The sequence below is a fragment of the Drosophila virilis genome, chromosome 3 (genome assembly GCF_030788295.1).
Source record: "Drosophila virilis strain 15010-1051.87 chromosome 3, Dvir_AGI_RSII-ME, whole genome shotgun sequence".
Classification (NCBI taxonomy): Eukaryota; Metazoa; Arthropoda; class Insecta; order Diptera; family Drosophilidae; genus Drosophila; species Drosophila virilis.
This window is the reverse complement of record NC_091545.1, coordinates 7,322,501-7,342,367: the sequence shown is the minus strand read 5'-3', so window position 1 is coordinate 7,342,367 and position 19,867 is coordinate 7,322,501. Positions and strand designations below refer to the sequence as shown.

General features: G+C 45.9%; 3 protein-coding genes across 6 annotated transcripts in view; 2 read left to right on the top strand and 1 right to left on the bottom strand.

Moving 5' to 3' along the window:
• Positions 1-2,692: 2,692 nt before the first annotated feature.
• On the bottom strand, positions 2,693-9,983 carry LOC6622900 (large proline-rich protein BAG6). Of its 4 annotated transcripts, XM_002046635.4 has the most exons (10): positions 9,319-9,983; positions 9,091-9,208; positions 8,802-9,022; positions 7,242-8,739; positions 6,232-6,834; positions 3,980-4,921; positions 3,790-3,917; positions 3,464-3,721; positions 3,055-3,403; positions 2,693-2,983 (listed from the first exon to the last, which is right to left on the bottom strand). In XM_002046635.4, exons 1-9 carry the CDS (start codon positions 9,382-9,384, stop codon positions 3,062-3,064), a joined length of 4,176 nt encoding a protein of 1,391 aa, XP_002046671.2. In that variant the 5' UTR covers positions 9,385-9,983; the 3' UTR covers positions 2,693-2,983; positions 3,055-3,061. The 4 variants fall into 4 exon arrangements, with proteins under 4 accessions (XP_002046671.2, XP_032290296.1, XP_015031134.1 ...); XM_032434405.2 differs by having other exon boundaries at positions 2,693-3,403; positions 3,464-3,718; positions 9,319-9,982; XM_015175648.3 differs by having other exon boundaries at positions 2,693-3,403; positions 3,464-3,679; positions 9,319-9,977.
• A 2,646-nt stretch (positions 9,984-12,629) lies between these two features.
• Positions 12,630-15,118, top strand: LOC6622871 (larval/pupal cuticle protein H1C). Its single transcript, XM_032434650.2, has one exon. It carries the CDS (start codon positions 14,581-14,583, stop codon positions 15,043-15,045), a length of 465 nt encoding a protein of 154 aa, XP_032290541.1. The 5' UTR covers positions 12,630-14,580; the 3' UTR covers positions 15,046-15,118.
• Positions 15,119-18,916: 3,798 nt separating this feature from the next.
• Positions 18,917-19,867, top strand: part of LOC6622858 (carboxypeptidase B1) — a 1,763-nt gene continuing 812 nt past the window's right edge. The window contains exon 1 of the mRNA XM_002046633.4: positions 18,917-19,867. This exon is cut by the window's right edge and continues 41 nt beyond it. Within this exon, the coding sequence (XP_002046669.1) occupies positions 19,139-19,867 (729 nt within the window). The 5' untranslated portion in view covers positions 18,917-19,138.

Below are 19,867 nucleotides of genomic sequence, written 5' to 3'. Positions count from 1 at the left end.
GCTGAGGATCCGTATGCTGGCTGCGTCGGCAGCGTCGACGGCGACAGCGACGTTGACGTCGACGCCAGCGGCTGCTGCTGCTGCTGCTGCTGCTGACGACAGCTTCGCTGCCGCTGTAGAACTTTGAGCGCGTTTTTTGTATGCAAAAGCTGGCGCTTGCTTTGCCTTGCTTTTCTTTTCGCTATTGCCACAAAATGTTGCTGCTGCTGCTGCTGCTGCTGCTGTTACCTGTGTAATTGAGCAGCGCCAACACTCAATTAGATGTGTTCCTGTGTGCGGCGCCAGGCGTCAATCTCAATCTGAAGTCGGCGCCGGCGCCGCTGTCTGTTTCAGTTGCCCCCCCCCCCCCTTTGAGCGGTTGGGTGTTGTTGCAGCCACATGTGCATCATGTTGTAAGTTGAGTTGGGCTGATTTCTCAGGAACCTAAGCAACAGGCTATGCATTGGTGCGCCTATCTCGTATATCTATGTATGGGGGCATCATTATCATCATCATGTGTTTACATCTGTTCTTGTTGCTGTTGCTGCTGCTGCTGCTGTTGTTGTTGTTGTTGTTGTTGTTGTTGTTGGCTTCTACTCTTACGCACTGCTGTTAAATTGTCCTTTACACACACACGCACACATGTTAACTGCTGCCACATGCGTTTCAGCGCTGCGCACTCTGTTCCATTCGTCTTTACATATGTTTACGCAGTATCTTTATCTTTCGCATCTTTGAGTAATGTTTTCGATTATGATGTTCCAACTGCACACACACACGCACACACACAAGCTTGAAGTGTTTCAGGCACGTCAACTGAATGAGCCGGCTTGTTATGATTTGTTGTTCCCGTTGTTCTTGTTGTTGCTGCGCCGCCTCATCGATAATAATCATGCGTAAAGCTTGACAGACCAATTGAATACCCTGCATAGATGTATATGCTACTACTAGAAACTGGAGTACTTATCTAAACAGCGAGTATTTTTCTTGAAAAATTAAATTAAATTAACTCTTAGAGCTATATCGAATTTTTAGTAGACCTTTGGCCATATAGATTTAAGTTTATAAGCTGAGCTTAAATAAACAGTTGATTTTTATAGTTGTTCGATTTCAACATTGCTCATACGTTAAAGTTACCCACAATTTACAGGGTATTTCAAGAGCGTGCACCATTCATCTAAACACATGCAAAACTGCATTAACGGTGCATTGTTTGCCATTTTGAGCTGGATATCGATTATCGATAAGCAGAGCTTAGTATTTAATTTGGTATTTAATTGCAGCCGCACTGGCAGCCGAAAAATGTCCAACTTGCTCGTAAATAAATCAACAATAATTGCCCACTGTCAGCTACTGTGGCAACTGGCGCCACCTCACTGCAGTTCGCCAGGCGCCACATTAAATAAGAGCGGCAGCAGCAGCAGCATGCACCATGCATCAAAGTCCGCAGCCTTAATTTATTTTGAAGTTCTGGCCGTTGCCATTGCTGGGCACAGCGCATACATAATTAACCAAAGCCCCCTTAAATAAAATGCCGTCTGTCGCCGCGAATTCCTCACCGAATTCCTGCGGCTGCAATGCGCGTGCCAACGCAGGCAGCCAGCCAGGCCGGGTGCCTCCACCCCCCCCCCCCTGCGCCTTCGCCCTTGCCCATCGCACTCCTCTGCTGCGGCTGCTGCTGCTGCTGCAATTAATCATTGGCTGCCGGCAAGTGGCAATTTTCTTGTGGCTTGTTGCAAAAGTGCCAATCGGACTCGATCTCGGTCTCGGCTTGATGACACACACACACACACATACAGAGAGAGAGAAACCGGCGTAGGGGCTAATATGGTTAGGCATTGCACGGTTATTTTTAGTGTGACCGTTACACGCCCCCTTGTGACAACTAGACATGTGCATGCATGTATGTATGTATGTGTATAATCGATTAATCGTATTCGTATTAAAAATACGAAACGATTGCGTAGATGGGCTATTTTTAAATTTCAATCATGCCCAGTATTAAAGCAGAAAAATATTTAAAAAGCCAACAAAATCAACAACAAATATTAATTATTACTTATTCAGATTTTTGTGCCTGCCACATAAATTATTTCAACATTTTTATGTGACAAATATTTTCGTGTTTCCTTTTTTTTTTTTTTTTTGTGATATTTAATGGAAACGTCAAGTTGTGCCGTTATGGCCAGATGCCGTAGCATTATCAAGTCATGTGGCATGAATTTTTTAATATATATTATCTTGTGATAGTTGTTGTAATATGAATGGACAATTTACGGCGCATTCCTCGTTTAGCCACTCAAGCAAGATGCTGCAAATTCCAGAGATCCATAACGGAATTGATCATGTGGCCAAGCCCCATATCTGGACAATCCGTGCACGTCAATGGGGCCTGGCCGCGTTAATTGCGGCTAAAATATTTGGCTGGAATTTGTTTGTCGTCACGGCTTTGTCTGCTGGCCAGTGTGGCCACTGCGTCATCCGACACGGGGACGCCATCGATCAATTGAGCCAATTGCCCAGCAGTGTGGCCAACTACCTTTACAGAAAATAGCTGAATAGCCAGTTTCAAAAATAGCCAAAAATAGCTATGTTAGCTTTGAGCAACAAAAAGTAGCTAAATGAGCTTGAAATGTTAATTGTTGACATTTGAAAATAGCCAAGTTAAGCTTGAAAATAGCTAAACTGGCCGATAATTAACTTAATTTGTGGCTTAATTTATTCATGTACTTTTATTTAGCTTTATTCTTTAATGCAGAGTTGTCCTAAAATGTTTCGACCTTCAATTTCGTGTAGTTTTGCAGTTAATTATATATGCGTGTATGTGTGTGTAATATATATATAAATATATATATACGTTTAGGTATATGTATATATATATATATATATATGTGTGTATTGAATCGAAGCATCATCCACTTCCCGAGCACTTGATGTGACTGCGTGGACCGCCTTTTGGTCAGGCTGCAATCGAGCCGCTTTTAAACAGAACTTATCCAATTAACTAAATTAAATACAATATTTTAGTTAAAGTAACATTTACAATAAAGCACTAAGCACTAATCGCCCGCCTACCCGCCAGCTACTTCTGTTCAGTGAACTTGGCGATCTGCGGATATTTGCCCGGCTTGTAATCGATGTCCTGTTTAAGGCGTTCCCGGGCATTGCTGCGCACAGCCTCTGTATAGGATGCCTGAACGACAGCGTCATGTGCAATGGCATTGATCACAACATCCGGATTGACGGCCGCATTGACGCCGGGTCCGTTTGGTCCGCTCAGACCGGTGCTCTGTAAGGCACGTTGCACTCCGCTGGCGATCAGACACTCAACATTTGGCGGCTTTTCCGACTGGATGATCTTGCGGCGCTTGGCAGACATGCCCGATATGTAGGCATCTGAGTACGGCGGCTGTGGCCGGTTTTGCTGCAAGGCCAGGTGATCGATTGATTACCCGAATCGGATGTCAATGGTGTTGTCACTCACCTCCGCTTGGGTCTGCAGATCCCGCGTTATCACAGGCAGCCAGTCATTGGGAAAATTGTTGTGCCACGGCTCCGAGCCAACCGTCACGGCGGGCAATGCTGGCTCCAGTTCTGAGGCGCTGCTGCTGCTGCTGCTGGCCACCTCGGCCATTTCAATGTCGCTGTCAAGCGATTGCGCTGCCGGCGGCGACTGCTGTTGTTGCTGCTGCTGCAGCGGCTGTGGATGAAATGCAAGCGGCGGCGGCGCCACAAAAGGCTGCTATTAGTTGCGAGTGAGACGCTACCCCCCGCCCTCACCACTCGGGCCATTTTCTCTCTCTGACTTACATCTAAGGGCAGCGATGACTGGGCATCGCGCAGCACCAGGAACTGTTGGGCATCGGCGGTGTCCGTGTGCGCCGGTATTGTCGGATCAATGTAGATGCACAGAAACTGCAAGGCTTCGTTGCGGAAATCTGCAGAGGATCAGGCACAATTAGTTTTGATTGTTTAAAGAGCCTCCAAGGAGCTCACTCACTTGAGCGCAGTGGGACGCAGAGCAGGCGCATCAGCTGGCGCCAATAGAGCTCCGCATTGACGCTGCCGAGGCACAGGAAGAGCACGCTGTAGAGTCGCTTGCGGAACTGCTCACAGATCTGTTTGAGCTGCTGTTCGAAGTGGCTGCCGCAGCTGTTGGATCTGTAGCACAGCTCGATGACCAGGCGCAGGCTCTGGCGCAGCGTGTTGCACACCGAATCGCGTGAATTGTATTCCGGCCGCTCGTACTGCGGCAAATAGAGCAGGCTGTCGCCGAACCAGTCCAGGGCGCGGCCAATGGCCGAGGGCATCGTCTCCTCGTTAATGGGCGCACCCTCGAAGACGCTGTGATTCAGAAAGCTGCGCAGCTGGGCACGCAAATCACTCGACTGCTCCCTGACCACAACAGTGGCTCCTGCTCCTCCAGCTGCTCCTGATCCCGCTGCTACTTGTACGGCTGATGTGACTGGGCCGATGCTGGTCACGCTGTTGCCGGCAATCGGTGTGCTGGCCAGGCTAGCGTCTGCAGCTGCTGCTACGGATAGGGATACGGTGGGATTGGATCCCACAGTGTTGTCGGCGGCATTGTTGCTGGCGGTCACATTGCCGGCCAAAGCTGTTTGCGCATGATTTCTCATATTAGTTACCAAAAAATTGTCAAACATAGCGGATATAAGTCTGGATATGGTTCTTTGCATGGGCCGTATGTTCGGCGGGAGAGCACGGCGATTGAGCGTGTAGCTCGCATTGCTGCTCGCAGCTGTACCGCTGCTCCCACCGCCACCACCACCTCCGCCACCACCAGCGGCATTAGCAACGGTTGCCATTCCCGGCACGCTTCCGCTTCGGTTCTCACGGTTGATGGCGGCACGTCGACGCGACGACATTGGACGCGCGAGGCTCGTGCCGCTCTGGCTACGCGGCGGCAAGCGACTAGCGATGACTATGATGACACGGATAGAATGCAAATTAGATGACAGAGATGCAAACCGGCCACCGACTAAGATTCCTCCTAAGATTCCTATCTGTGTATGTGTGTTTGGGTGAGTGTGTGTGACTGTGTGAGTGTGTGAGGTCAAGAGCTCCACTCTCCTGTCCTGTGACTTGATATTTGGATTTACGAAAGCCAGACGTGTCTAGGCTATGTTCCATGAAGATATCCTTAAGCCTGTGCGACTAGCATGTGTGGAAACAGACAGTCTAAGGGTCGGCTGCTGTTGTTGATGAACTAATTATATATTATATTCAAAGCTTCCATCCGATCCCTCCATTAGGACTCTATATGCGACGATGCACTTTTTGTATCGTATATACTTGAACATTCACTTCCAGATTATACAAATTTCTACATATTTATAAAGCTGTCTTGATTCGACTGACTGACACATTGATTGACGCACAGTACAAGCCGCAATTGCGGGAAAAATATCAGTTTTCACAGTAATTTTCGTGAATCCACCAGCAAGGGTGAGAAATAAGTGGAAAACTATTTTTTGTTTTGTTTTTGTTTTTGTTTGAAAAACCTTTTTTTGTAAAACCTTTTTTAAAAAAAAAAATGTTTCTTGAAATTCATTTCATTACATGAATATGCAGTTTCCAACAATTCCACCAACAAGGGTGAAAGATAAGTGGAAAGCTACTGAAATAAGCTTTTTTTTTTGGTTAAATATTTTTTTTATAGAACTTTCTTAAAATTCATTTCAAAATATTTAAATATATGAAAAAGCATTTAAGCGATATTCGCTCAAATGAAACGAAAAAGTGTCTCGATAAATGCTTCGCCCGGGCATAGCCGGGTTATTTGATACACACAACAATTTTATATTCAGAATTGTTTAAAACTGACTTTCAGTTAAATTTTTAGCACATTTTCTTTCTCTCTAGAAGTGCTAACTGTCGGACGTCCACTGTATTTAATTATGTTTATATAATATTAATTAAATAGTGAGAGGTTGTAAAACTGAGGATCAGGTGTCGTTGGTTCTATTGGAATGTGTTGTGTATCGCTTTGGTTATGTTTTGTTTTCTTTGGTTGGGGGTACATTAAAAACCCGGTTTACATCTCTGGTGAATGATGTTAGGATGAGGAGGAAAGCAAACAACGTGGCGAGGCGAAGCCGTGCAGTGCCCGAGACATTACTACGGCTCTCTCTCTCTCTCTCTCTGTATATGGAGACTATATCTATATATATATATACTTATTCGTACTAAGACTAAGCGAATTGAGGTTCTAGGCTAGGACGTAAGACTCACCCGCTGCATTGCCGGCTGCTGCATTGGCCGATCTTCGATTGCTGGTCGTGGTCGTGTTGATGTTGTTGCTGTTGTTGTTATTGTTGTTGTTGTTGTGCTGGATCAGCGTCTCGGGCTCGCGTATATGATGGCTGTTGCAGGGCAAGAAGCGATCGAATGCGGTGTGCGTGGGCGCAATGCGTCCGGCCCAATTGTTGTTGCCGCCAATCTGTATCTGCGGCCGGGACGTCGACCGGGTCTGCGTGGCCGTTGTGGGCAATGTATTTGCCCGCTGCTCGCCGCTGCGTGTGCCGCTCGATGTGGATGCGGCGGTTGGAGGCGCACCGGCAGCGGCAGCAGCAGCACCACCACCGGCAGCTGCACCGGGAGCAGCTGGTGGTGTTGCACCGGCAGCTGCTGCTGCATTCGCATCGCCAGTGGCAGTTCCAGTGCTGTCGGTGGCAGCTGCTGGGCGTCCCTGTGGATGCACAGCAGCGGTCATCACATGCACCGGCAAATTGATGGACATCACATTGGGCACATTGAACTCCAGACGCAGATCCGTATCGTTTGTGGCGCTATTAACCACAGCCTGTATCAAGCGAGCCATCTGCACGTGCGGATCTGCAAGCAGGCGAAGAAGTGTTACAAAAAAGGAATACAAAAATAAAACAAAAGCGGTGCTCCAGGAGGTCAAGGGGTGCTCCAGGAGGCATTTAGTAGAGCAACAACAAGAGGAACACAACAAATTAGGGCTTGATTTTGATTGATTTTCAGTTAGAAGCGGATGCGCGCAGTGGAAGCATGATTAGAATTCAACGGAAAGCGGAGCGTAAGAAAGGCGAAGGGATTGGACCTACTGGGCGGTGGCATGGGCACGGGCATATACAGGCGAAACCTGGGCCTGGGTGCTGCAACGCCCTCAGCTAAATGCTGCTCGCGCTCATCTGGAGAAGATCGACGGGGGATTAGTTAAGAGAGGTTTTCTTTCCGTGCAGTTGCTTTTGCATCTAATCATAATTGGGACTTACCCATTTCGCCCACTTCGGGACGTGGCTGCGGCTGGGCGCCAGCGGCTGCGTTGGCAGTTGTTGGCGCCACCATGGGCTCATCCACGGGATCCTCGACATTGTCGTTGTTGCGCGTCATAAGGCCAGCGACGACAGCAGCTGCAGCATCTGCCTCAGCCACGCCAGCGGCCATTGAGTCATCGCTAGCGACAGGCTCCGGTTCAGTTTGTGATTGTGTTGGAGTTGTGGCTGCTGCGCCGGCACGTGGCAGAGAAGTTCCTCTTGGAAACGCAAAAGCGCGTGCATAGAGCTCATCCATTTGCTGCTGCTCGCTGGGCGGGTTCTGCGTCTGATCCGGAGCGGGAGCTGCGGCGGCAGCAAGTGGCACGGGAACAGCTGCTCGGACAGCGCGCGCGTATGTGTCCAGTTCCAGCTGCTGTTCCATGCTCAGCTGTTCCGGCTGCTGTGTGGCAACTGCAGCTGTGGCCGCACTCGAAGCGGCGCCCTGGGCCGGCGGCACCTGGGCGATGAGCTCGGCCAGCGGCGTGGCCACCAAATTGGGCGTGAATATGTTGTTCGAGCGTATGTAGCCGCTCTGCTCGACGAGTATGGGCCGGCAGGTGAGCACGCGCGGACCGGGCTGCGACAGGTCCAGCATCAGATCCGAGATGGCGTGCTGGGCATGGGACAGATAGTGTAAGGCTTCCGAGACGCGATCGTAGATCCGCTGGGCATTCTCGCGGCCAGCCGTGTCCTGCTCCTCGAAGTTGGGATCCTGCTGCAGTATTTCGTAGTAGCGATCCAGGAAGGGCGACAAGCGCGTCTCCACGCTGCGATAGCGCTGGAAGACGCTCGCCAGCACCTGGGGCCGGGTCCGGCGGCGTGGACCAATGCCTGCTGCCGCTGCATTCGTGGCATTGTCCTCGGCAGCTCCTGCAGCAGTTGCTGGCGCTGATCCTGTTGCTCCATCAGTTTCTTGTGGCGAGCTGGAACGCTCGTCTTCGCCTGGCGGCGTGCCAGCACCCTCAGCAGCCTCGTCGTCCGTCTCGATCACATCCTCAATGATGACCGCAGCAGCGGCTGTCGTCTCCTCGCTGGTATCGCTGCCAGCCACGGCGCCGCTGGTGGCGCCTTCGCTGCTGCCGCCGGCCTGGGTCGAGCGCTGCTGCTGCTGCTGCTCGCCCTCCTCGTTAGTGTACACCGTGGGCAGCTGCACCACGGTGTAGTTGCGCCCGGGCGTGTTGCGGGAGAGGGCCGCAGTGACCGCATCCTGCACCATGTCGATGATGTTATTGTTGCGCGGCAAGTCCGTCGAGGAGACGCCGACCTCGACCACAGTGGACTCCATGGTCCAGTGACCGCGTTGCAGTATATCCAACGGCTGATTATTCAGACCGATTTCCGGATTCTCCAGATATGCGGCTATATTGTTGGCACAGTCGATCATGTGCTGGGCAACGGTAATGCGGTTAATGCAAAAGGACGACGAGTTCGGAAAGCGATTCGGTGGTGTCCGTGCCTGCAAGCGATTGCAACAGAGATAAGACAAGGAAACGAGCAGGCATGCGGTCTAAGACTTACTCCGGCAGCGGTCAACGGACCGTTGTTAACGGGTATGGCCATGGTGCCGACCAGCATGCCATCGAGTGCCCGGAAGTATGGTGCATTGCGCAAGTTGCGCGGCGTTGGGCGGCCGGGCATGCCGCGAAAGCCGCGCATCGGCTCATCGTTGTTGGTGGCGTTGGCGCCGCGCTGCGAGAACGGCGGACGCTCGGCAACGTGCAGCACCTTGCCGTCCACATCTGGCAGAGGGCGGAACAGGTCAGGGCATTAATGATTGTGTCCACGACTGTCTGTGCAGATGACTCACCGTATTCCTTGACCTGCTTGTCATCCGCCAGCACGCGACCCTGGTAGATGATGCGCTGGTTCTCCGCGGCGATGTTCGTCTTCTCCGCAATCTGTTCCTTGAACTGGCGTATGGTTAACTGTAAAAAAATTGACCAAAGAAAAGCGGTTTTGGAAGCTTCTGGTCAAACCACAACCTCAAAAAAAAAAAAAAAAAATATCGCACACGCACACACACATGCACACTTACCTCATTGTCGATGCTGAAGTCGTGTGTGCGAGCATCTAGAGTTTTCACCTTTAGGTTTATTAACATTTTTTCGGCCGTCTGTATCGTAATTAGCCCGTGTTGTCAATTGCGGCGCAAATGCTGTTCAATTAGTTTCTTTTGACTGCAAAAAAACTTGAAAACAGACGGCTGGCTAGCTGCTGGCTGCCAACGGGAACGGCGCGGGTGGAAGAAGAAAATCGGTGCCGTGCCGATGTGCGATGGCTATCGTTGTGTCGTTTCTGCCAATCGAATCGCATTCGCGTTCGCATTCGGATTTGGTTTCGGATTCGGATTCGCCCTTGCTCCCGCTCTCTCTCTCTCTCGCTCTTTCTCTTTTTGCGCTGTGTTTTCCAATCCGGTGTAGCCAAGTGTGCGTTTTTTTTTTTCTTCTTGTTTTATTTTGATTTTTGTTTGATTTTTCTTGCGATTGCGAATCGTCAAAGCCGCTATGTCGCAATTGCACCGTCTGCCAGGCGTTTTTCAAGCAACTAATTCGAAATATATATCAGGTAAATTTTGACAAACAATTACACAAAAATAGCTAGCGGCTGCGACTGAGAATTCTTAACTTCTGCTTTTACAAAATATACTGTATACAATTTGTTTGGAATTTACCAAATTGGTATTAAAAATTAAAACAATACGGGCACATTACTAAAATATTGCACATCAAACGATACATCGACCAGCTGCCAACTATCGTTTGCTCGTTTAAATAGTCTGGCAAGGCTCTCCTGTTAAGCTGACACTTGGCGCGCATATTTGAAAATATTTTCAGAGCAACTAGATAGTTTCCAAGCATCTGGCAAGCCTGTCGTTGTGCTGCAGCCCTAGCATGCCACCACTTGGCGCGAAAGTCTTGTATATTTGAATACACATTCAGCGCATTCGCGTTTATTATTCATTTTCTACACATGTGCACAAGTAAAATGTTTACTTGCACGTCCATAAAAACACTTGACGTGCTCACCGCATATATTAACCCAACCGCGGGCCAAAGGTAACCCGCCCGGGCTCCTTTGCGACGTCGGCTTTGAGTTGCATCCTGTGGGAATTTTTTTGGGCACTGCACACACACACACACACACGCACACACACACGTAGCAAAAAAGGCGCCGCATGAATAATAAGAAATAAACCAGGCAAAGCAAAAGGTGTAGAACAACTTTTTGCTTTGAATATTTAAGTGGCAGAGCCGCAGCGGAAAAGGGAGTTGAACTGGGGCTAACACAATTTTTCTTATACCCCAAGAAATGTGCGGAAATGTGATTTAATGTCGGCGATTGTGAGTTCCACAGGCTCAAAATGATTGCCGAATATTTTTGGTTAAAGGGGCATAAATTGTGCAAAGATGAAATGCTTAAATAGAGAAGACTTTAATATATCTATAATTGCTTTGTAAGGCTTATAAATATTATTATTATAATATTTATTTATAATTTATTTGGAACATTTTGTCAGTGCGGCAATATTTAATAATTTGTACACACTTTACTTAACGCCTTGCAATTTACAAATTGCTTTTAAATGGGCTGTGAAAAAGTTTTAATGAGTTTTCGACACTTCGCGCCACGCCCTCTAAGCAGCAGCCCCGCCCCCTTCTGCCACCCTTCCCCAACTCTGTTTATGCATTTTCATTTTAATTTTCATTATCTTTTCTTTTTTTTTCCGCCCGTTTTTCTATTTGTTATGAATATTTTCATGTTTTGCCCCACAAAACTTGGTGCTGACAGTGTTGCAAAGGGCGCCAAATGTGAGCATGACGCCTTCGCTGACATTTCCCTGAGAATGTCACCGAGCGAAAAAAAAAAAACATAATAAAAAAAAGCAATAATTGCTTGGCAGTTGGTTTCTTTTTTTTTTTTTTTGAGGGGAGGGACTTAATGAAATTATATCAATCGGGAGATCAGCCACCCTCTAAATTATATATTGTTGTTGTTGTTGTTGTCGTGCTTCTGGCAGCTGGCAAATGACTTTTACTTTTGTTATTGTTAATATTTTCATTCATGAAATTTGAATTTCAACGCATTGAATGTAACTTGTAATCATTGCTTGGCCAACTTTTTCGATTTTCCCCGAAGCTTTTCCAGGCATTTTCTCATTTCACGTGGCGGTCAAGAGCGGGCAGTGCAGCTCCAAAGTCTCACGTCAAATTAAATCAGGCTATAATATAAAGAAAATTGAAGCCAACTCCCTTTTGTGCCATAACACACATACAGCCAAAGGGCAGGGGAAGGGGCGTTGGGCGGGGGGTGCGGCACATAAAGCTGGCGCAGGGGTTGCTTGTGTCTAAGGCCAAGACAGAGGGCAGCTGATTGGCAATATAACACCCGGGAAACCAAAACGCGGCATTAACCCCAAAGAGAGCGGCTATTTCTGCATGGGAAAGTATTTAAAAAAAAAATATATGTATGTTTCAGCTTTAACTTGTTGAGAATTGCAACGGATCAATCAACGAGATTGAGCAAAGTGACCAAAGCAAAAGAAAATGGTGTTAAATAAAGACACATAGCTCACATAAGGGTTAAGATGAGAGCCCTTTGCAATGACAGCCTTAACTTGTTGAGAATTACAAAGGGTCAACCAAAGAGATTGAGCTAAGCTTAAAAAATAATATGAATAAATATAAGATGTTATACACAAAAACTAGAAGTCTATAAAATGGGGTCAAATGTAGACACACAGCTCACACAAGGGTTAAGATGAGGCTAAATTATAAGTGTGTGTGTGTGTGTTCGTGTGCTTGTGTGTGTGTGTGTGTGTGGTTGGCTAGTTGGTTGGCTGCAATATGCTTTACGGCTCATACTTGTAATTGCTGGTAAATAATTTCCAGTTGCAAGTGGCAATTGCATTGGCCTCATAAATATCGCCAACTCGGTCGAGAACTAAAAGCCGAACCGCAAAATTTATAGTCAACACTTAATCTAAGCTGTCAATGCGCCCGCAACAGCAGAAACACAACAACAACAATGGAAACAATGGCAACTAACGTAATTGCAGCACATTACGACAATACGTAAAAGTGGCACAGTTGTTGACCAACACTGGCAAGCACACACACATACAGTCGCACATACAGTCGCATATGTGTGCGCGCAGAGAAGTCGTAAAGTTTTAGTTGCATTCAGCCTTCCTACGTTTTCGTCTTCATTTTCGTTTTCGTCTTTGACTTTTAATTTATGTTTCAATTCCAATTAGCAGACGAGGCGCGTGGAGCTTTTATGCGAGTCCCGTTAATTGACTTTCGGCCTGGCGCTGGCGCGTCATTTGTAATTGTATACAATAGAGAGAGTGGGAGAGTGGGAGAATGGTGGAATGGGAGAGAGCGCACGTGAGTGTGGGCGAGATCGGGAGAGTGAGGTTAAGTGGCCAATGCAGCTAATTGAAGTTCAAATTGTGCTCGGGCATTGGGTAAGGCGCTTAGCCAAGGAAACCGTTCAAATGCTGCACACACTTGCACACACATACATACTTGAGTGTGACCAGGCGAGCAAAAAAAAAAATGGCAGACGAAGACGAATTCACAGCAAATTCACTTAAGCGACGTAAAAGCAACTAAAGCCAATTTAACAGTCAATACAAAGGCAGACACACACACACACACACACACACACACATGCACACTAAGGCAGTTAAGCGCCCACACAAGCGCATGGCAATTGTAAGGCAAACGGAAATAAAATCAAGCATAAATGCAATAATACAATTTATGTGCCAAATTTCATAAGAGCCATAATGGACTCACACACACACACACACTCGCACACACACACACACAAATCAAGCAAAAGTCATCAACAAACAAAGGTGACTCCTTGCACAAAAGTTGAACGTAATCGTAATCACGTTTGTGTTCCCAAGATTCTGAATGTTGATGCTATTTATGTGTCATTTTCATTGCGCAAAACTTTTGCAGACGGTCAAGGCAACAATGTGCCCGAATTTCTACTTGAAAACGGACTCTGCTTCTTAATGCTACTCCACTCCCTTGCCCCCCGCTTGCTGTCTTTCGCAAGTTAACAACATTTGCTTTACGTTTGCCAATTGGATTATAACTCAATTGTAGTTGAGCGATTTTGTTGGTATCGAATGGAAGTATCGAATGGACTGCTTTACTATTCGAGTGCCGGGCTATTGAGTAGGCAACAATAGCAAAAACTTGCATTCAGCTGCGGCAAGCGTAACAACACAAAACTATACGAAGTGTTAATACCCTACAAAATGTTGCATGTAAGTAAGTTGTCAGAACTGTAAATTCAATTCCTAATAAAAATGTTTATAAAAAAATTGACAATTTTTGCTGCTTGATTTGAGCCAGCAACTTCTCGCTCGGTAGTTCGACGCTTAGCAAGCTAAGCTAAGGCATACTATAAAAAAGATGTCTATAAAAGAATTCGGCAATTGTTACTGATTGATTTGAGCCAGCAACTTCTCGCACGCTGGTTCAACGCTCAGAAACACAGAAAACTAAGGAACCTATACGAAGGAGCCTTATCGATTCCATTTTAGAGGTTAGTAAGTGTCTAATAGGAAAAATAAAATACGCAATTCCAATAAGATTGAAGTATGACAATTAAGAAATTTCAAGGCAATTTCTTAATATGATGCAAGTTGATATAAAAATGTAAGAAAATATGCTCAGAAAATAAAATTAAATGCCAACTAGATTTCCAAATGTGACCAATAAGAACTTTTAAGCAAATACCTGAAAGGGAATTTTCGGTTTGTGAATCCATTGTTGTGATGCTTTGGCCCAGATATCCGCATGTCGGAGTAAGTGCCACAAAGACAGCTCGAAGCAGTTGAGCTCGTGCTCGTCGAGATGCATTAACAATTTGCCGGGCTTAATGCATCTCCGATGGGCCATAAATTGTGCTGGCTTTTATATTTTGGGGCATGGTCAGCGCTTGAGGGCACTTCAGCGGCCAGGTAGGCGAGATATGTGGAGCAGGTGAGCCGAACAATTGTTGCTTGTTATGCAATATGGGCAATAAGTGATCCAGTGACACGCCCTCCATTTGCTGTCACATTGTGTTGGTCAAATTGATTTGCCACGATCTCGAGATAGACAAATGGATTTATGAAAGTCACGCCGCAAACTGGGCCAACGCATGAGTAATCGACCGGGCCACAGTGCGTGGAGCATGGTGCGTGCTGCGTGGTGCTTTTACCTATTTATAAGACTGGACTGAAGCTAGAAAATAGCAACAGTTGATCGTCGACTTCTTTTACAGCTTCAACATGGCACACCAAATCCTGGCACTGAGCTTGCTGCTCCTCCTCTCGCCCGCCTGGGCGGGCATCAGCTATCTGGGCGATGAGCACGCCGTGGCGCATACACAGCAGAATGTGGTCAGGAGCTACGATGGCACCGTCTCGCACTATGCCAAGTCGGTGGCCACGCCCTACTCCCAGGTGCACAAGCAGGACACGCGCATCAGCAACAATGTCTATCAGCCGGCCATTGCTAAGACTCTCAGCTATGCCGCTCCAGCGTCCGTCTCCGTAGGCTATGCATCGCATCAGCCCACGCTCTTCACCCAGGCAGCTCCAGTGGCTCCCGTCTACCACCACCAGCAGCAGCAGCACATTCCGGCTGCCCAGGCCAGCTATGCCAGCCATCAGCCCGTCGTGGTTCATTACTCGCCCGCGGAGACCGTTTCCCACATGAGCTTCGATGGATTCGGCACCCATTGGGGCTACTAGACTGGTTTTTTATTGTTTGTTCGACTATGTTTAAGAGCTTACAATAAAAGATATTCTTAATATATGAGCAGAAGTAACTAGAGACTTTTGAGGTTGCTGAACAGAAAGTTGCGGGTTCGAACTTCTCGTAAAAATATAATCCCTAAAAATAGAATACCCCTATATTATAATGCTCAGCTTAAGCTTGATAAGTGTTGCTCTCTTTATCAATAAATAAAATGAGAAAAGTCTTTTAAGCTTCGCTTGATGTGGAAGACGAGGTTCGAACCCTTTTGGACCTTAAATTTAAGATTTTGCGTGTCAAAAGAGTTGCTAGATAATATTACGGATTCTATTTATCTATATCTTTTCTCACTTTTCTAGATTTCAAGAGCCAGAGAAACTCTTTGAAGAAAACTTTCAACTACTAAAGGTTGAAAGAAATCTTGATAGACGAGGTTCGAACCCATTTGGACCTTAAATTTAAGATTTTGCGGGTCAAGAGCGACATTTTGTATTATTATGGGTTTGTCTAGCTTCATGGATTGAAAGATAGTTTGGGAAGCTTATTAATTTCTAAGTTTTCTATATTTCATAAATCAGAGAAACCCTCAAAATCCCCCATAGAAAATCTAATTATGATGTTATATATATTTAATTTGCTTAACCCAGCCTCAATCTGAGTTCATAGTTTCCTCACATTTGGCTCACGTCTTCGTGTTGGTGGCTAAACAAATCATAAAAATCCACACAAAGTGCACTACAAATAGCCTCAAGTAGGACATTAGAACGTTGTTGTGTTAATGCCACGCCCACACGACAGCAAAACGCCCCTGGAATGGTCGGGTTACGTGATTTGTGCAGCGCAAACTTAAAAATCGGACATGAACGCTACGTGACCCGCATAGGAAGTGCTTGAGGAGCGGCAAAGGACACAGCATCAACTGAACTAATCGGATTTTTATTTTCGATTTCTTTCTCTCTTTATATTTTTTGTTTTTCCGTTCTCGTTATAAATTATGCACATTGACAATTGCATGGAGCCAACCTGGCGCTCTTGAGGGTCATAATCTATAAATTGAAATCACATTTTTGCTAGCTCATTAATTTTGCAGCTCACAATTGCGAAACTTGAGGCCAGGCGGGCCAAAAGTCAATTTCGGCATCAAGTTCTTTTCAGCTCATCAGTTGGCCATAAATGATAGCTCCATTAGATGGCAATCAGCTGAAGAGGACTGCAAATTGTTCAATTGAAATGTGCCCGCAGGCTAATACGCAAAACTATGCAAATAAATTTATATTTGAATAGCCAGAAATTGTGTGCCACAAGCTACCAAGAGTAATTGGTTTAGCTGGTAAGAAGTAGCTGGTAAATAGTAGCTGGTAAATTGAAGTTGATAAAAACTAGCTGATAAGAAGTAGATGCTAAATAGTAATTGTAAAAATGTAACTGTTAAAATGTGACTGGAAAAAATGGCTAGTAAAAAGTAGCTGGCAAAAAGTAGCTGGTAAGAAGTAGCTGGTAAAAAGTAGCTGGTAAATTGAAGTTGGTAAAAACTAACAGATAAGAAGTAGATGCTAAATAGTAATTGTCAAAATGTTACTGTCAAAATGTAACTGGCAAAAGTGGCTGGTAAAAAGTAGCTGGTAAATAGTAGCTGGTAAGAAGTAGCTGGTAAATAGTAGATGGCAAATAGTAACAGCTAACGAACTTGGAGATTTTTAAAATATGTGAGATCCTTTGTAAAATACGTAAAAGCGGACTCCGATCAAGATATCTTATAAAACAAAAGTTCGTCTTATAAGAACCTTGTTTTGGACCGATATATCAAAGGAAAGCTATATGATATAGTGGTCCGATATGGACTACATTTTGCGCTTATGTAACATATTTCTTATGGTAAGGATCAGATTAGTGTGTCGATTCCGGCCGAATCCGACATATGTGACAAGAAGGACTGTTCAAGCCTTAAGACTATTTAGCATGGCAACAGAAATTGATCAAGAATATATATATACATATAACTTTATGGCATCGGAGACGTCTCTTTCTATGTCTTTCACATAAATAATACCCTTCAGAAAAAAAAGGAGCAAAATGTTGCCATAAACAGCGCTTAAATGCAACAGTCAGCGACTGCAAGTTGAGCCAGCAGCAGGAGCAGCAGCTGGTCCTGCCTCTGGCTGAGGTCCTGGCTCGCCACTTGACTGCGAAAAGGCGCAATGATAAAATATTTGCGCCGCCAAGTAAATTGTTGGCTGAAACTTGGCTGGCAAAAAAAAAAAAAATGAAATGAAATGAAGAAAGGCCGGAGTGTGGTTGTTGTTGTTGTTGTTGCTGCTGTTGTTTTGGCCATGTTGTTGTTTGGCTGTTGCGGCCAAAGTTGAGTGGCAACAACAGCGCCGCGCGCTCGTCCTTAGCCACATGGCCCATGGCCCAGCGAAAGGAAGTTGAAAAAAAGTTGAAAAATAAAAATGCAAAATGCCCAGTAAGACGTATTTATCAACATAATTACATTTTTTAATGGCTTTTTAAACCGCAAAATGGCCAAAGCCAAAGCAAACTGAGATAAAAGTAGAGCATAAAACTAGCAGATATAGTGGCAAGTCGCTTTATCAGCAGCTTTGTTGTTGCCGCTCTGCCACGTCTTGGCCGGCTTGTGCAGCCCATGAAAAATGTTTGAAAAGTGCCAACGTTAACTCAATTAGCCGTTTCAGCGAATTGCAATAGCTTGTTGCCCCGACTGATAACTGAAAGGGCTGGCTAATAAGGGCACATGCATGTGCAATGTGTGTGCCGGCGGCTGGTTCGAACCTGTCATGCCTAGTCTGTTCCTAGTCTTTGTCTGCCATAAAAGCTAAGTCAGGTCTGATTCCTAATTGAGTAAAGCATAGTTTCATATATAAAATATGCTTTTTGATATATTCCAACCGGGTTTGAACCGCGTCGTTTCGAGCCCAAAATTCTCATGAATCAAAGCAATTGTCCAAAAGCCAGACAAAGCGTAAAGCAAGCCAAACATGTTTTGGTTTATAATTAATATTATTATTAATAAAAATAAAAACCTTTAATGGATATTCAGAAGCAAAGCATTAATAACTTTAGCCCCGAACTAACTATAATAAATAAAGGCAAATGTTGGTTAGATAATTAATTTAGCCCGCATTTTGTAAATGAAAATATTTACGGCTTGCAATATATTTTCAGTACAATGGGGCATTTGTTAATAACAAATTTTAACTTTTTTACTTTTGGATATAAAAATGCACATAATATATAAAAAAAACTATAGTTTGAACCAGAAACTTGGTTCTAACTAGCGGAGAACCAGTCAAAAGGCAGGGAACTGCTTCACAGAACCAGCAACTACTTTTATTTTGGTTTGCAATTCTGATAACAACATTTTAAAAGTTTATACTATTTTCAATATCATGCTCAACACACAAGACATTATGCCCGCTAGATGAAGTACGGGGTATTCAAACAAAGGCGCAAAGTGCAAGGCAGGGAAATACCCAGACAATGCATTGTATCTATGGGCAACAAGTGTGGCACGCACTTACTCTGCATAAAAACGAGTATATTGTAATTGTTTGAAGCTTTTGCAACTCATGCAACCAAGGCAACAGCACCATAACATATTTCGAGAGAGTGCGAGGGAGAGAGAGAGGGAGAGAGTTCAGGCAAATTGGCATGAACAAAAAGCATTAAGAGATAGTGGAATTATTTTGAAGGTATTACTCAATAATATTATGGCAAATGCTTTAAATTATAGGAAAGGCAAGAGAGCGGGCGAGAGAGCGTGCGTCATACATAAAAGGAGAGAGGAAGAGATAGAGAGAAAGAGAGAGCTGATCGCGCAGATTGTAAACTGAACATCGAATCGACAGAATTCAGTCGTTGTTTGTCATTTCGAGAGAACGTTTCTCATTTTGTTGCAACGAAAAACCGCAAAGTTTGCGCTTGCGAAACGGGTTTACTTATTTCTTCAGCGCACACACACACACACGCACATGCATATAAGCACATGCACATGTGACGTCATGAACGCATTCCCATTGGCTACTCGAGGCTTTTTCGAATGGCGTTTAGTTTGGCGCGCAACTGTGTAAAATGCGAAGAATCGATAACACGCGGCTTTTCGCTCTGTGCGCGCTACTCGTATCGATAGCTCAGTTTGATCGATCGCTGGCCTTTGGTGCCTCGCGTCTGGAGGCGTTCAAGCAGCGGCTGCGCAGTCGACGTCACGCGAACACGCCCCACACTCTGAACACCGATGAGTACCTCAGCTACGATGGCATGTTGGATTACTTGGAGGAGCTGAGCGACGCCTACAGCCAGCGTGTGCTGTTGCAAGATGTGGGCGTCACCTATGAGAATCGCACGCTGAAGACCATAACGATCACCAATGGGGACGGACGCGCCGGCAAGAAGGCAATCTTTGTGGCGGCCGGCGCACATGCGCGCGAGTGGCTAACACCGGTGGCTGCCCTGTATGCCGTGGAGCAGCTGGTGGTTAACTATGAGCTGCACGCACACCTGCTGAAGGACTACGATTGGACCATATTGCCGCTGGTTAATCCGGATGGTTATACCTATTCCCGCACCGTAGACAAATGGTGGCGGAACACACGTTCGCCCAACGGTGGCAATTGCTTCGGCACGAACATCAATCGCAACTATGATATTGGCTGGCAGCATGGCTATGAGGAGCTAACCGATCCCTGTCACGATCACTATGCCGGCAGCGAGCCCTTCTCGGAGCCAGAGACGCGAGCCGTGCGCGATATAATGCTCGATCTGGTTCGATCCGGACGTGCTGTCATGTTCATATCATTGCAC

Bases quoted from the DNA above. Each gene is read 5' to 3' on its own strand.
- LOC6622900 (XM_002046635.4), bottom strand. From the start codon at position 9,384: ATGTTAATAAACCTAAAGGTGAAAACTCTAGATGCTCGCACACACGAC. The intron at 9,023-9,090 runs GTGAGTCATCTG...GCCCTCTGCCAG, and splicing joins CAAGCAGGTCAAGGAATACG to ATGTGGACGGCAAGGTGCTG. The intron at 3,918-3,979 runs GTGAGTGAGCTC...GATCCTCTGCAG, and splicing joins CTGCGTCCCACTGCGCTCAA to ATTTCCGCAACGAAGCCTTG.
- LOC6622871 (XM_032434650.2), top strand. From the start codon at position 14,581: ATGGCACACCAAATCCTGGCACTGAGCTTGCTGCTCCTCCTCTCGCCC.